The sequence below is a fragment of the Pinus tabuliformis genome, chromosome 4_1, assembly GCF_031772625.1.
Source record: "Pinus tabuliformis cultivar Carrire ecotype Pingquan chromosome 4_1, CPIR1, whole genome shotgun sequence".
Lineage (NCBI taxonomy): Eukaryota > Viridiplantae > Streptophyta > Pinopsida > Pinales > Pinaceae > Pinus > Pinus tabuliformis.
This window is the reverse complement of record NC_142303.1, coordinates 455,819,752-455,836,785: the sequence shown is the minus strand read 5'-3', so window position 1 is coordinate 455,836,785 and position 17,034 is coordinate 455,819,752. Positions and strand designations below refer to the sequence as shown.

At 36.2% G+C, this 17,034-nt stretch overlaps 1 protein-coding gene and 2 pseudogenes across 1 annotated transcript; all 3 read right to left on the bottom strand.

Annotated features, from left to right (window-relative positions):
• The window catches only part of LOC149176348 (tubulin alpha chain-like), a 46,269-nt pseudogene extending 37,644 nt beyond the window's left edge, over positions 1-8,625 (bottom strand).
• Positions 8,626-9,640: 1,015 nt separating this feature from the next.
• Positions 9,641-10,678, bottom strand: LOC149176347 (ethylene-responsive transcription factor ERF018 pseudogene; annotated as a pseudogene).
• A 4,764-nt stretch (positions 10,679-15,442) lies between these two features.
• LOC149176346 (amino acid transporter AVT6A-like) lies at positions 15,443-16,520 on the bottom strand. The gene is made up of 4 exons (XM_089421444.1): positions 16,493-16,520; positions 16,206-16,409; positions 15,858-16,090; positions 15,443-15,538 (listed from the first exon to the last, which is right to left on the bottom strand). The coding sequence occupies exons 1-4, from the start codon at positions 16,518-16,520 to the stop codon at positions 15,443-15,445; spliced, it is 561 nt and encodes a 186-aa protein (XP_089277570.1).
• Between the last annotated feature and the right edge of the window lie 514 nt (positions 16,521-17,034).

Sequence of the window (17,034 nt, the reverse complement as noted above, 5' to 3'; positions counted from 1 at the left end):
CACGATGTCCACTTAGTCCTAATTCTGAAGACTATGAGAGCAGCAGTTTTGACATGCATGATGGCGAATTTCAAAATAATGGAGTGTCAAAGTGTCCACTTAGTCCTAATTCTAAGGACTATGAGAGCAGCAGTGATGATGAATGTGATAATGAATTTAAAAAAAATGGAGTGTCAAAGTGTCCACTTAGTCCTAATTCTAAGGACTATGAGAGCAGCAGTGATGAAGAGCATGATGATGAATTTCAAAAGTATGGAGTGCCACAGTGTCCAGTTAGTCCTGATTCTAAGGACTATGAGAGCAGCGGTGATGAAGCGCGGGATGATGATTTTCAAAAGATTGGAGTATCACAATGTCCTCTTAGTCCTGATTCTAAGGACTATGAGAGCAGCGGTGATGAAGCGCGAGATGATGATTTTCAAAAGATTGGAGTATCACAATGTCCTCTTAGTCCTGATTCTAAGGACTATGAGAGCAGCGGTGATGAAGCGCGGGATGATGATTTTCAAAACATTGGAGTATCACAATGTCATCTTAGTCCTGATTCTAAGGACTATGAGAGCAGCGGTGATGAAGCGCGGGATGATGATTTTCAAAACATTGGAGTATCACAATGTCCTCTTAGTTCTGATTCTAAGGACTATGAGAGCAGCGGTGATGAAGCGTGGGATGATGATTTTCAAAACATTGGAATATCACAATGTCCTCTTAGTCCTGATTCTAAGGACTATGAGAGCAGCAGTGATGAGAGCAGCAGTGATGATGATCATAGTGTGGATAACATTCCTCTTAATGATGATGAAAATCCTTATAAAAATGATGATCCAATGATGGAGATGTTGCCAAGAAATATTGTATCGATGAGTAGGAGCAGACCTTTTCGTATCAATGCAAGCTATTCTAGTTATACAAGGGGTAGAGCAGAATATCTGACGAGAAGAAGTTCTATCAGCGCTCTCATTTCAAGTGAATGTTGCCAAAAAAATTGCTTGAAACGTATGGATTTCACATTTGCATTAGAAAGCAGGAAGAGATATTTGTCAATGAATAAAAGCATGCAAAACTCATATTTAGTTGGCCGCATGCAATCTAAATTGTCAGGTTATGATTATCATATTAGGAATTTTTTATTGTGTAGAAAAGCTTTCAAAATGTTTCATTCAATTGGGAATTTTCGTCTCTCGTTCAAGAAAATTTGGAAAAGGATCCCACATTTTATTCAGAAGTACGTTATAAAAGACAGTTTGGGCCATTATCAAATACTGCAATGTCATGGATGAAAGATTTCTTTTCAAAGCATGGAGAGTGTATGCCAAATAGAGAGACAATACATATTCCAGATAATTTTTCAAGACGAGAAATCTACAACTTATACAAAGAATATGCAGAAAGTGCTGAGGGACAGGGCCACTTTATTACATATCAATATTTTGTGAAGATATGGAAGAAAGAATTCAATAATGTTCGTATTCCTAAGAAGACAAGGATGGGGATTTGCAGTACATGTGCTTCTCTTAAATCAAAAAGGGACAAATGTGAAGGCTCAGAAAGAGGTAAGTGTTCATAACTTTTACTTTTAAAATTGTATAGTCATCAACTATGAAAACATATTTCTTAATGAATTTCTTTTATGTTGTGTAGATTTAATTGTCAAAGAACTTCAGGAGCATCGCGAACAACAAACAAATGAAAGGAAGAAGTTGTACAAGCATCGAAAGAAGTGTTATGATAATCCAAATAAATATTTGGGTTTGATAATTGATGGTATGGACCAGAAGAAAACACTTTTACCACATTTTGTTCGCACACCCAAAAATCTACAAGAGGAAAATTTTATTCAGTTTCACTTGGTCGGTTGTATGGTCTTTAATGGGAAAATGTTGCCAAGGGTGTACTTCACAGCTCCAAATATTCATAATGATGCAAATCTGACCATAACCATAATTCATGATGTGATTTCTCATTGGTCTGGTAATCTTCCTGAAGTTTTGTATCTACAATTGGACAACACTTGCCGTAAAAACAAAAATCAGGTTGTTTTTGGGTATCTGAACATACTTGTTGAATTGAGAATTTTTCAAAAGGTAAAGGTTGGTTTCCTTCTTGTTGGGCACACTCATGACCATATTGATCAAATGTTCAGTCGTTTTTCAGTCACATTGAGGAGGAAGGAAGTTGGGAGCTTGCCATCACTAATTGAATGTATTAAGAAATCATACATGCCAGAGCCTGCTTTTGAAGTGTTGGAAGAAACTGTTGACATGCGAAGGTTTATTCTGGGATCATATGGTGAGGGGAAATGCATTGAACAACTTAATGACATTAGCTTCCAACATCAATTTCGTATCAAAAAAATTGATGGGAAAACACTAATATGGGGCAAGAAGTATTCAACTACTACAGAGTGGGCACCGTCATCAGGATTGCAATTTTTGAAGTTCATTCCAGATCATCCAATATTTGCATCAAAAATATTGTTATTACAATCAGTTGGTGAAGTTCAGAATGCACGTAGACAGAACAGGGCTATAAATTATTCTGATTGCCTGGAAGAAATTAAAAAATGTATTAGATATACATATGAGTACTTTGACATTGCTGATTCAGTTTGGTGGGAGTCGTTTTTCAATAATCAAAGTGATCTCATTTCGACAACAATAAATGAAGATATACCTTTGAAAAATCCATTTATTTGGCCACAAAATGTGTCGAATGAACATGAGGAAGTAAACATTGTTGAACAGCAACAATCTCAAGGTATTATTAATTCTTCACAGGCAGAGGAAAGAGAGATGTATATAGGTTCCAGAAGATCTCGTGCACAACGTGAAGCCATGGAAGACCTTTATAGGGGTTCAGTACAGGATATTAAGGAGGGTTGCATGATTGCAGTGCTAGCAGATGGAGATCCCAATGGCTATCCATTTTGGGTTGCTAAAGTTATAAAGGTCTTTACAGAAAATGAGGATGTTACAGGTGTTGAAGTACATTGGTATGCCACAAATACACACCCATTCAATGGTGTGTATAAGCCAGAGATGGTAGTTGACAAAAAAAATGGTGGAAAAAGAAAAAGAAAGGGTGCAAATATAAATCGCCGCCGCACAGACATATTACAATTGAAGGATGTTGACATACTTGTTTATGACTTCAATTTAACAAAGAGAGGAACTCTTCGCTTCAAGACGACAAAGATTCTGAAAAGGTTGTTACCAGAAGGAACAGTGTTGACATGGGACTCTGCTGAAACCAGTCGTAGATCTAGAAGACTTTTGAAACCTGGAATCTTGGGCATGCATGTGGACTCAGATGGGGCACTAGTTGATGACAGAGAAGAATATGGAACATCTTCGTCAGCATCCAGTCACTCATCTGAAGATGTGAATTCTGATGGTGTGCAAGAAAATATGAGTGATTTTGAATAATTGTTTAAGACAGTTTATATAACTGATGTATGCATCGTATCTTCAAATAAAATTAATGTTTTCCATATTTTATTAAATGAGAAGTTATGAAGCATTTTTATGTTGTTGGATTATGTCTTAAGTATGATAAATTTTATTGTTTAAATATCTACAATGCAATATCAAATTAGAGATATAATGTCTGTTTTAATCAGTGTACAAATAAAGACTTTTGAATTCATTCAGTGATATAATTTGTTCATAATGTCATGTTTTTTTAGTTTTGTGGTTGAAAACATGTTAAATTTATACTTAGGAAAGAAAAATGATATTCTACCAGAAACATTAATGTGTTTTTCCTTAAAATTTAACTTTGTTTGAGACAAAAAATTGGTTTTATTAGCATTGTTTAAAAAGTATGAAAATTGACCCTAAAAAAATAAATCATTATTCCAGTATCAACACTTTCGTTCTGAAGCTATATTTTGCAGGAAAATTTCGTAGAAAATTTCGTAGTCACTGCCATTTTTAAAACAGCCGCAAAATTGACACCTAAAAAAAAAAACATCGTTCCAGTATACACACTTTTCGTTTTGAGCACTGTTTTTGTGGTTTTTTTGGGGTTTTTGGGCCAGAGTTCCCGTTTTGAGTTTATAGTTCTCGTTTCAAAGTTTACATTGTTAGTATCTAACCAAGCATACTAAGGAGGTTTTCTCCTAAATGTAATTGGGAATCAAGCTTCTACAATTTGTACTTGGAATTGCATCCGTAACTAGGAAGGGAATTGCATCCAGAACTAGGAATAAGGCTGGAAAATACCTATGATTAAAAAAAAAAAGGCTCTGCTTAACTCCCTTGGGTGACTAATAGCTCATTCAAATCTCATTTATTTGATGGCCAACTTTCACAACATGGATTAGGATGCAGTTCTTGGACTAAGTGTTAATATATTAAAGAAAAATGGGGTTGCCATCTGAACATGTTCATGCTAAGGCCCTTTGTTACGAAACTAGCTCACAAAAAGATAGAAAAGATAGATCAATGCCTTAGAAATAAGCCTCTTCGAGGGGGCAACCTCCTTTACATTACACAAATGAACAATTCTTAGATGATACAAATGACAAGACCTCCTTTCTATATATAGGAGTCTAAGGGATCATAATATAATCAGAGCTGACATAACAATAATAATGTAAGGGCACACTAATAACAATAGTGGGCTTCTATGGGGCATAATAATAACAATATGGGGACTACATGGGTACAACAATTTAATAAGGGGGTTGTACTAATAACAATAAGGGGTTACACAAGTAGTATAGGGACCTAACATGCCATTCTCCTTCAAAAAGTGTTGTCCTCGACGCTTGAGTAGTTTTTGATGCTTCTGTATAAAATTCTTGTCCTCCATGTGGAATCTTCAGTGGGTAAGTTCTTCCACTTGATGAGATACTTTGAAATTGATCGATTTCGTAGCTGTCAGATTCTTGTTTTTGTGACTACTCCAGGTTCCAATATGATTTTTCCTTCCTCTTCAAGTTCTGGAAATCTTGTTTGAATTGGGATATTCTGAAACTTTTGAATGAGTGGCCACACTCCTTTGTCCTTCTTCCATTCATCCCTTGCTTCGTATATCCAATCTAGTTGGATAATAGAAATAGCACAAAACAATACTTCCACGTCCTCATCCTTTCTTGAGAGTGCATCTGCAGCAAAAATTTTCTTCCCTTTTCTATAGATGATGTCAAAGTCATAACCCAACATATTTGTGATCCATTTTTTCCGTTCTTCTAAAGATAATATTTGTTCTAAAAAGTATTTAAGACTATCATGATCCATTTTTACCTTGAAGTGTCTTCCCATTGGGTAAGGTCGCCATTTCTTAAGTGCATATAGTATTGCCAACATTTCCTTCTCATAAATAGCTTGCTTGAGATGTAGTTGTAAAAATACCCAATCACCTACATCAAAAAAAATTTCTCCGCGATGTTGATCTCCCTATTGTTTCATTCGATTTTGCACCAAAGTGGCCTTGTCCTTTAAAAGTTGGAGAAATTGTTGTTGATGCTCGATGTGATCTTTCACTACTTGAACATTTTTCTTCTTGATATGTCCTTCTATCTTGAGAGTTTGAGGAGTGGTAATTTCTTCCAATGCTTTACAAGATATGGTCAGATTCATTTCTTGATGCTCGATGTCATCTTTCACTTCTTGAACATTTCTCTTCTTGATATGTCCTTTTATCTTGATAGTTTGGGGAGTGGTGATTCCGGCCAATGCATTACAAGATATGGTTGGATTCATTTCTTCTTTCTTGATGTGATCTTTCACTTCTTGAACCTTTTTCTTCTTGATATGTCCTTCTATCTTGAGAGTTTGAGGAGTGGTAATTCTTGCCAATGTTTTACAAGATATGGTCGGATTCATTTCTTCTTTCTTTGGGGTTGGTTCCTGGCGTATATCCTCTTCTTTTGATGTTTCTTGATCATTTTCTTCCTCCTCTTCATACTCTATGTAAAATAATTTCTTCTCAACACACTTATGACCTTTAATGCATTTGCTATCACAATTGTAACAAAGCCCTTTTTCTCTTTTTTCTTCCAATTGTTGTGGTGTAAACCTTGTAGGTTGTGGAAGGCTAGGAGAAGAAACACTTCCATAATTATAGTCGTGAGTGGTGGGATTCCCTGTTTCCATAATTTCGCTTTCAATTTTTCTTGCCCACCTGAATGCCTTCTCCAATGAATCAAGTTCCCAAAGACAAACCTCATGTTGAATGTTATCCTTTAAAGTACCTATGAAGACATCAACCCTTTGCTTCTCTAAAATATCATTTACCATTATATTCAATTTTTGAAAGTCCTCAATGTGCTCTGCTATTGAACACTTTTGTTTGAGATTTATCAATTGGCTAAAGAAGGTGTTTCGCTTTGTATCCTCATAATGTGTTATCATTTCCTTCGTGAAAATTGACCACGTAACAAGTGGTTTATGAGAACAAAGCCCTCTATACCATAAAAATTGATCTGGTTCTAAATATGAAGATGCAATACGTACCTTTTGTAACAGTGGCACACCATTTAGATCAAAATATTTTTCCATCTATATTATCCAATTTACTGGATCCTTGCCATCAAACTTCCTCATCTCGCGTTTTATTGATTTTAGGAGCTCGATCTTGAAATGACTATAACTCTATAATTTTGGCTCTTCCAGTTCTGAAATTACGATCTACAGTAGCCCTATGTGTCCTCTTTCCAATGCCACAAGTTTGATCAAAATTGGATTCTCAAAGGAAGAATTATGCACAATCTCCCAAGATGACCTGATTATATACCTTTTCAGAAGAGCGAACTTGTATGAAGTGCCGTGTGTCACTGTTTTGACCTTTGGATCTGAAAAATCTACACAAGAAACTACAATCCGTCCTCTTTCTGTAACTTCTTACGAAATTTCAATTTGATGTTCATAGAGACAGTTATGACAATTTTCCCAAGGTGACCTGTTTGGAATGTAATTCGAGGGTCTGCAAAAACCCTAACTTCCTTAGACTATATCTTCGAAACTGTAGCGAGACAGGATCTAAAATTCGGAGTCGAGGTTTAGACCGCTTTCTTCTCAAATGGGTTTTTGGTTTAGCTTTTGAAACTTCGTAGAAAAATAGTTATAGTGAAAATCCCATGATGACCAGTTTTAGTTGAAATTTTGGAGCTTGCAAAAACCCTAACTTCCTCATATCATATCTCCGAAAATATAGCGAGACAAGTTTTGAAATTTGTACCCGAGGTTTAGAGCGAGTTCATCTAAAATGGGTATTTTTTTTTCGCTTCTAAAACATCGCAGAAAACAAGTTATAGCGAAAATGCCACAATGACCTATTTGGAGCAGCAAAACCCTAGAATCCAAAGCTCTGATACCAAATGTTATGAAAACAGCTCACAAAAAGATAGAAAAGATAGATCAACGCCTTAGAAATAAGCCTCTCTGAGGGGGCAAACTCCTTTACATTACACAAATGAACAATTCTTAGATGATACAAATGACAAGGCCTCCTTTCTATATATAGGAGTCCAAGGGATCATAATATAATCAGAGCCGACATAACAATATTAATGTAAGGGCACAATAATAACAATAGTGGGCTTCTATGGGGCAGAATAATAACAATATGTGGGCTACATGGGTACAACAATATAATAAGGGGGTTGTACTAATAACAATAAGGGGTTACACTAGTAGTATAGGGGCCTAACACCCCTTGTCGTAAGTGTCGTCTCCACTTGCAATATATAATTAGGTAGCAGTAGTACCAACAACAATACCAGTAACATTAAAGCTAACAGTTAATTTAGTGTAATAATTTCCTGGAAAATAACTTGAACATGTTGTAACCATAGCCTGGTACACTTATTAGCTAGTAACCCAAAAATAATGTTGGAGGCATAACCGAGGATTACAAGGTCAACAACATATTACTGCAACATAGAATTAAACATGGAGATTCAAAATGTAGAGAGGCAGTCAGGGAAGATATGACCTGAGATACATGTCTATTAAGGTTAGTGTATGTAGGACTCTCGATGTTCGAGGAACAACGAAAAATATCATAGATGGCCTCATCATCTAACAAGGCCACATCAGTATGCTCTAGCAGCGAGTGGGTTGACAACACTCTGTTGTAGGGCTCAACCACGGATGTGGAGACTTGAGGGGATGGATACATAGTGAAACCTAACTGAGATTTTTTTCCATTATCAACAGAAAGCTTCTCCTACAAAAGGGACCCCAAATCAGATCAAGTACTGACTCCCACAACATGGAAGATTAGGAAACCTTGCACACCTGTACAGTTGTTTGCCAATTTCCAGATTTGATCCAAGCACAGATCCACAATTTCCTTACCAATGGTGTAATGGCCACAAGAAAAATTGTTGGCGACATCTTCTTTGCCACTGATCAGCTGCTCTGGGTGAAAAAACTATCGATATGTGTCGGTTCGGACTTCATCGATGACAGTTGGCTCCAGATCTAAAAATACAGCACAGGGAACATGCTTACCATCACATGTCTCATTCAAAAATGTGTTGAATGCATCATCTCGATCGCCAAAGGTCTTGTCACTTGACATTTATCCATCAAGCTGGATGTCATGCTCAAGATAGTAAAGCTCCCAACAATGATTACCAACTTGGCCAATGTGGATCGAAATGCACTCCCTCATTGTCGTTGGTTGAAACCCTTGAAACCTCGAAAAAAACCCTCAAAAGAATTGAAAGAATCCTGGTTAAGTACACAAAAAATCGAGATAAAATGACATAGAAATAGGAGAGAGCTTCGTGAAGACATATGTGAAGATGTTTGCATGAAAGCAGAGTAGGAAGAAATAGAAACCTAAATCGAAAGGTCAAATTGCACTATGATTCAATGCAGCTTACGAGCTTGACGTCGACAGATGAAAACTTTTTCAATGCTTTAAGTAACTAGGGTTATCGTTATTTAAATTAGTAGGTAGATGTTACTTAATGGGAAAAACAACAAACGGACAGATGTCAAATGGAGATGAAAAAGGTAGACAATCCCTAACCTGACCAATTTAAAAAATAGACACCTTCGATATAAAAATAAATAAAATTAACATGATATAAAAGTTAAATTTTGTTGGATATTAGAGCTATACTTTGTAATTTACACTACTATAATATATAACATAGTAGACTTGTTAAGAATATATTACAATATCAAACTTGTTATATAATTTGTAACCATTAATTTGAATTTTAAAACTTTTATATCTATGATGAATGTTTTACTCAATACAATTTTCCTATATAATATAATTTTAATTATAATTAAACAAAAAAATTAAAAACTTTAGCATACTTTCACCTCTGCATAAACTTCAATATAGAAAATACTATTGTAAACATCAAAATTGTCATCGAGTTATAAGTCAACAATATTAATTAAAAGTATTTTAACTGAACCATATATATGTTTTTTTGTTAATTCTTTTTATATTTTAATTTAATTATCTTACCAATTTATTTAGATACTTAGCAGATAATTTATTTCTTATGGTTATTAGCAAATATATACCTTGCCCTTTCCGTTTCATTCCTATCACATTGCAAGTACCCGTTTTGTTAGAAAAATGAACAATATATCTATTTGGGAAGTAACCATGACAGTGTTGATTGGGGTTGAAGTTCGACCATATCCAGTACTCAGGGCAAGGTTTTTGTAAAGTCAATATTGATTTGTCTCTTCAAATAGTGAAGACTTTACCATAACTCAAACACACACATATTTCTCTAAGAAAACCATACATATATCCTTGAACGATGACTTTCAGGTGCACAGATATTTGAGCTAAAGACACGTCACACCACCATGACATGAAACACTTGGTCTAATTATTCACGTGACTTTGGTACAAGTAATAATGAAGATGTGACTCCTCACTTTCTGTTTGCGGCTCATCTTCTCAATGTGAAGAGGGGCTTTCATATACCAATCTCATAAATTTCCCAAACGACAAGTAAACTTAACTATCGGCTCTCTCCCGCGGCCGAAAAGAATTTAAAAATTACTGCAATCGCCAGACCTTGAGCTACAAGTGAACCCCAAAGTACTCCATGGACTCATCCAACGGCGGGAATTCATTTAAATTTGGAGACTTGCCGCTCTCCAGACATTGAAGAAGTACCCAATCCCAAAATGCCGGACTCTTCTCCACCCAAATCTCTTGGCGGTCATTGCAGTGTTCCGCTTTCGAACCAGAAGATGAAAAAGCTGCTTCAGAACACAGTTGCAATTCTTCTGTGGCGAACTTGGCGGCAGAGGCTTGAATTTGAGGCGGCGATAGAGAAGAGGCGCAGGGGATTTCCGGCGGGGAAAGGGGAAAATTGAGCTTGGCTTTCGATCCTCTCAGGCAATACGCAGCAAAATCGTAGGCGCGGGCAGCCTTTTCCGGGGTGTCGTAGGAGCCCAGCCAAATTCTGCAAGTAGAATGGGGCATTCGAACTTCCGAAACCCATTTCCCCCATTTTCTCATTCGGATTCCCTTAAACCGTCGCGACTTCAGTGAGCGGTTTTGGCGTGTGTTGTGGTGGTTCTGGTTTTGCGAGGGTTTAGCCATTTCGTGTTCCTGAGTTTTCTGGAATCGAACTCACGAAATGTTTACGAATTTGGACTCTTTAAAAGGAGGGAGTGCGAAGCCTAGAGGGTTTGAACTCAGGACGCATAAAGGTGCTTCTGCGGTATTGCAAGTGAATATCTGTGCTTGCTGATAACGATAAGAGTGTTAGCTCCAGGGCAATATATTTATAGAGAGAGAAACCGCGTTGAGTTCCTAAGGATTTATGCGTACTAATACACGTGGCCGCTTAAAAGCGCGTTGAGGATCTATAACTTTATGCGTTGTAGATGTATAACTTTATGCGTTGTAGGAGAACACAGCGCTTGAAAGATAGATAAGGCAAAGACATGGGAAGGTGAAAATAATTTGATTGGTGAATCTGATTTGATGACGTGGTTCCTCAGGATTATGCAGAACACTTGTGTCCATTCTTTCGAATGCGTTAAGGAACACAACAAATATTTGATTATTTTAAATTATAATCAAACTAAAAACAAATCCAGGAAATTATTTACTAGCATTTGCACCAGATGTTGCAAAGGAAACGCAGTAAGGCATAAATTGAAAAAAGCAAATAGAACAAAAAAATACTTTGATAAAGAATAAAAATATATTGAACACTGAAATCAATGCCCCATTAACTGAAACCACTTAATAGACGTTCCATATGAAATGGGCATGTGATCCAAGAGTCCCATCCCCAAACTGCTTCCTCTCTATGTAAAATTGTTTGGGTTATATTGTGACTCCATGGGATTGATGCCGACCTCGCAGGCAATGCCCATCCCTAGTGAGTATAGAGGTATTTTGGGTGGCATGATTGGAGGAAGAGTGCTGCAGACTCTAATTCTTATGTTTATCACGTATAGGATTCACTGGGACAGAGAGTTATTTACCTGTAATTCCAAATCTACTCTTTACTAGCATTCTTCCTGGGCTTCATAATTTAGTATATCGCTGGTTTTACCCATAAATTGCAGGCTTCACAAGCTAAAGATCGGATTAAACTTTGGGGGGGTTCAGTAGATTCAATCAAAGACAGTTTAAGGAAGGTAGATAAAGCAAACCCTTTATGATTTACTATGCGATATCTTGTATTATACAGAGATGTTTATTGTTTAGAAGATTAATCCTCTCATGTTATTAAGAGATGTTTATTCACAAGATTAATCTTGTGGCAGGATAGTGAAAGAGATGACAGGGAGCAGTTATCTTCTGAAGTATGAAATGAGGATTGCTACACTGTTACTCTGAAGTGATGCATGTACTCTAATCCATCCACATCACCAGTTTCAGCAGATAATAGACATTTTTAAGTGTATTTGAAGAGGATAGTGACTTCATGGTGAATTTGATTATGGTGTCTTCTTCCACAATCAAGAACAAGGAAAGCCATTTTGTCAAGCTGCATTCAATTGTCTAGACAAATTTTTAATTCCCTCATTCGTTGTTTTCGTGGAATCACCCTGTTCTTTTATTGTAGGCTGACTTTTACAAATGTTGATTAATGGTATTCTATTTTCCATAACATCATGTGACTATCAGGTGATGTTGAAAAATATACAATCTTCTGCCACATTCAAGGGCAGGGAAAGTCATTTTGTCAAGCTGCACTGACTTGTCTAAACAATTGTTTAGTTCCCTCATTCATTATCTTCATGGAACCACCCTGTTCTTTTATTGCAGACTGAATTTTACAAATGTTGATTAATGGTTTTCTAATGCTGATTAATGGTTTTCTATTTTCCTTAGCATTACGTGACTATCAAGTGATGTTGAAAAATATACAAATAGAAGGAAAACTTCACCATGTCTATGTGAATTTAAAACACATGACATATTTAAATGTGAAAATTATTTTTGTTTGTTTGTAGGGTTTAATATTTATCAAGCTCTAGGTTTAAATTTCTTGGTGAAGAGTTGAGGATTGAAACTCTCCTATGGAACATCCAGACTTGATCAAACATTAGATACTTTCAATGACAACATCACACAATTGAATAGATTATTCTTCCATCCAACATAAAGCTGAACCTGACATGAAACCAGCCCAACCTAGACTCAACCTTCAACTTATAAAAATATAAATAACAAAATTCAAATAGCTAAGAAGAAAAGGACTACTATAGAGTGTATAAATAAAAAGGTATTAAAACTCTATAAATTCTATTCAAATAGAAATAGCAAAGTAGCATAATTAATATGTTCACTTACCTTGGTATCGTTTCTTTCCTCTTGGTTGATTCTTCGGCTTTTACATTGTGTGGGGGCACATTCGTTGACGTTGTTCACCACATCTACTCTCCCTTCTACTTGACTCGAACCTATGTCTGATGACATATTTCTCTACTGGCGTTTTATCTTCTTGAAACATCTTAGTTATCTTGTTTTTCCCCTAGGGCTTGAATTGCTGGACAAATCTTTTCCAAACGAATCCAATCTCATATTTCTTCCCAAATTGTTGGACAGATCTTCTCCAGATATAATCAATGTCATGTTTTTTTTGCTAAATTGTATTCTAATATCGTCTTCGAGCCTTCCAATATCATGTTCTTGATTAATGGAAACACCTTTGGCAAATGATTTCATGAATTTGCTTTTCATAAATCTCGGAATTTTATCTCTCTAAATCTTGTGAATAGTCATATGCTTGCCTGAAAGATTAAGCCATGCATATCTACATATTAACCAATTCAGACTTTCAAACTTTCAAACTGTGGATGGCTAATAAGATCCAGTCTGATCACAATGCTTTGAATCTAATCAGATTTCCATATAGACAAGCCACCTCTTCAGTCTTACATAAGTGCCGAACATATCTTCTTTAGACAAATCCGATGTCATGTTTCTTCCTAGATTGCCTTACACATATTTTCTAGACAATCCAATGTCATGTTTCTTCATATTTCTTACCACACACAAGCCACCTTTATATATTTAAATAGATTTAGTGGGTAGTTATAAGTCAAGGAATAGTTTGTTGAGCTCAAGGTAAATAGTAATCAAACTGCCCTATTTTCCTGAGTAAATTTGGCCTTAAATCTAGTTTGAATTATGACGGAAGTCAGAGTTCTGTTTATTGGAGGTGAACTTTGCCTGTGGAATTTATTTTTGGAGTTTTAGTTGATTATCTCTTTTCAAATAAAGAATAAAAAAGAGTGGAACTTTTGACTCGTGGAAAAACAAAACTCACCAAAAATGAGGCGATATGAGTGCTGGATATCAAACATGGATCTCAATATAATTTCATTGCATCGACCTGGTTGTTAAGTTACCAATAATGTGATTCTGTACACGTTTCTCGTTTATTGGTAAATAATACATTTCTCCACCAACCTCTTTTTGTTGTCAATGAAACCATAATGTTTCTTAGAGAAATAATCTCTGTTACTTACGTGAGATAAAAAAAATTAAACCCAGATTTGGCCACTGCAGCAAAGTAAGTCATTTTCCCTTAATGTAATTGTATTCTCTAATTATCATTTGTTTTTGGTTTAATTTCTTTTCAGGTTGTTGCATTTGTCAACTAGGTTCGTTTGTTGAGAGGATTAGAAATACATCATTTTTTTTCAGAGTATTGATTTAGACTTGTTTCTTCATTGAATTTTATTTATTTTTAAGCTAAATGGATCACTCACTACTTTTTTTTTTTAATGAAGTTCAGATTTGCTTCCTCTGGAGTATACCTTCCCACCTAGATCTAGACTGGCACTCTCTCCTCAGCCTCCGTATTTCAATTTTGAATTGATTTGAAACCCTTTTTTCGATAAAAGACTTCACCAGATCTAATCCATGGATCTTGGCATTCCCACTAAGATTTCACACTGAATTTCTTTCAGGTCAGTTAGTTTTGTATTAGTTCTATTTTTTTTTACATTCATTTGTCTCTTACCTCACAACTTTTTAGCTTTGTTATTCTCTTCCATTACTAGCTTGCTTGAACCCAACATCCACTTTTCTCTACGATTTAGCCTATTACTGGCCACATTACACCCCTATCACTGCTCCTGCAGATCAAGATCTTATGCTGTTCACGGTATTTAAAAGTACAGGTCATGCAGGAAGTCGGATTGGGTAAGTAATGTTGATTCTTTTACAATTATATGCAATTTGCTGTGCTACCTCTTCTTTCTCACTTGTAACTTGAATGTTGGCAGACCTTGTACTCTGTTTCTCTGGGTCTGTATGTGTATGCTTGTTTTTGTGTGCATGTGTGTACTCAATGGCTTGGAGTTTGACTGGTACTTATGCATGTCATGTAAGGTATGTACATTTCAAATCGGTTTATCTGTCTGTTGAAGTAGAGACATCAATGAATGGTGGAACTGAGTTGATGTCTCTACTTTAAATGGTTGAAATGAAAATACTTGGCAAAATGGACTAATTACTCTTACTCTGGCCGTCTGTATCAATGCAGCTCTTGCAGGGCTAAAATGTGAAGGAAAGGAGGATGAAGATTGTGATAAGTTATTAAAGAGCAATGGAATCGTCACACGCAGTGGGATGCATTTTGGTGCACCTCAAACTTATGTGAAGTTGAGTATTATTGACAGAATCCAGACCTTCAATCTTGTTCTTGACAGGCTTTCAACTATTCATGGATGATAAGCTGAATCGCTCAATCATTGATGTGAGGTCAACTATATTCCTTTTCAATGCTTAGAACTACAAATACAGTAGTATCTTTAACTAGAAGGCCGAGCAACCATGGCAGGATGATACAAGGCTTTACAAAAGTTTATCCACTCTTCACAATTCTACAAGCAAATTCCCAAATCAGCGTTCTTTTCTCTGTTCTGTTCCAAATAATCTTTATATGTATGTGCACCACCTACTCATAAAAAATCATTCTCAAGATCGTGGAGGGCCTTCCACCTTTTTGCTGAACAAAGAATTAATGTCACTCACTATAGCAATTGAACTTGAAACTACTGCCAGAAAAATCATGAACAATGCGATAAATATGTCCTTCCTGGTTGAGATTCCATGGGTGTCTCTGCAATTAAAAAATAATTGAGGTTAGAAGTTACATGCAAGCAAGGTGAAAGACAAAACTAGAAATGAAAAACAACTTTTTTTCTACCTGAGAGCAATGGAAGCTGGGAAGATGAACCCAATACAAACTGTTGCTGTGGCCCCTGTGAATTGAAATGCATCCCAGATACTTGGTATGAATGATGCCCCGAGGAAAACGATTCCAATTAACCCAGCAGTGATCAAAGTGAACCTCTTATTATCCAAAACAAGATGCTTTTTCGCTGGAAAGACAAGCCCATCGAGATTAAGTCTCAGGGGAAAAAAATGAGAGGAAAGACCAGAATCAGATGCACAACATAGGTCACACGAACAATGTCATTCAGCACAACACTGTAGGGAAATCCCAAGTTGGTGTCGAAATTGGCCAGGACATCATCCATGGTCTGGTCTCCAAATAGAAGAAAGCCAAAAAAGCTTGTACTTATGTATACAATTGAGCACAATACCAATGATGTGCGAACAATGGGCTGCATTTCTGAAGGGTCTTCAAGTTCATTGTATATGGAATGAACTGCATGGCGCAAAGACATCACAATTCATTATAACATAATTTTAAATGCAAATTCAACTAATGAACTCTAAGATACTACACTACAGGACTAGAGATGGAGGAAAATAATCCATACCATTGTAATGACAGATGTAAGCAGTCACAATAATTGGTACCACAGTGAAAAGCTGCAAGAACGAAGTAAAATCCACAATATCTGGTAACAATCTTGGTGCTTTGACAGTGCCACTTAACAACTTTACAATCGCAATACTAGCCGTAATCACAACAAATATAACAGCAAGTGCAACTGATAATGTAGAAGTGAATTTCAAAGAATCTGCAAATTCATGGAAATGAACACAACAATATAGGCATCAAGATTTGAACATCACAACTCCTAAGGAATAACCCATGATCCACATCCTTGAATGTATATGCCATATGCCATTTCTAACAGGGCAACATGAAAAGTCAGATAAATCGTTAAGCAGATGCCATAAGTATGTGACATTCCCAAGATATGTTGAATCCCCTCATATAATTACAACAGTTTCCAGACATTTAAATCCCTGATAGCTGTAAGGTTGTATATTTCAAATGGGTCTATCTGTCTGTTGAAGTAGAGACATCAATGAATGGTGGAACTGAGTTGATGTCTCTACTTTAAATGGTTGAAATGAAAATACTTGGCAAAATGGACTAATTACTCTTACTCTGGCCGTCTGTATCAATGTAGCTTTTGCAGGGCTAAAATGTGAAGGAAAGGAGGATGAAGATTGTGATAAGTTATTGAAGAGCAATGGAATCATCACACACAGTGGAATGCATTTTGGTGCACCTCAAACTTATGTGAGGTTGAGTATTATTGACAGAAACCAGACCTTCAATCTTCTGCTTGACAGGCTCTCAACTATTCATGGATGATTAGTTGAATCGCTCAATCATTGATGCAACATCAACTA

What these genes read in the sequence shown, in the direction of transcription:
- LOC149176346 (XM_089421444.1), bottom strand. Translation starts at nt 16,520, where the DNA reads ATGGCATATGGCATATACATTCAAGGAT. An exon ending in TTACATCTGTCATTACAATG is followed by an intron (nt 16,091 to 16,205) that starts GTATGGATTATT and finishes TGCGCCATGCAG; the next exon opens with TTCATTCCATATACAATGAA. An exon ending in ATGTTGTGCATCTGATTCTG is followed by an intron (nt 15,539 to 15,857) that starts GTCTTTCCTCTC and finishes TTTTAATTGCAG; the next exon opens with AGACACCCATGGAATCTCAA.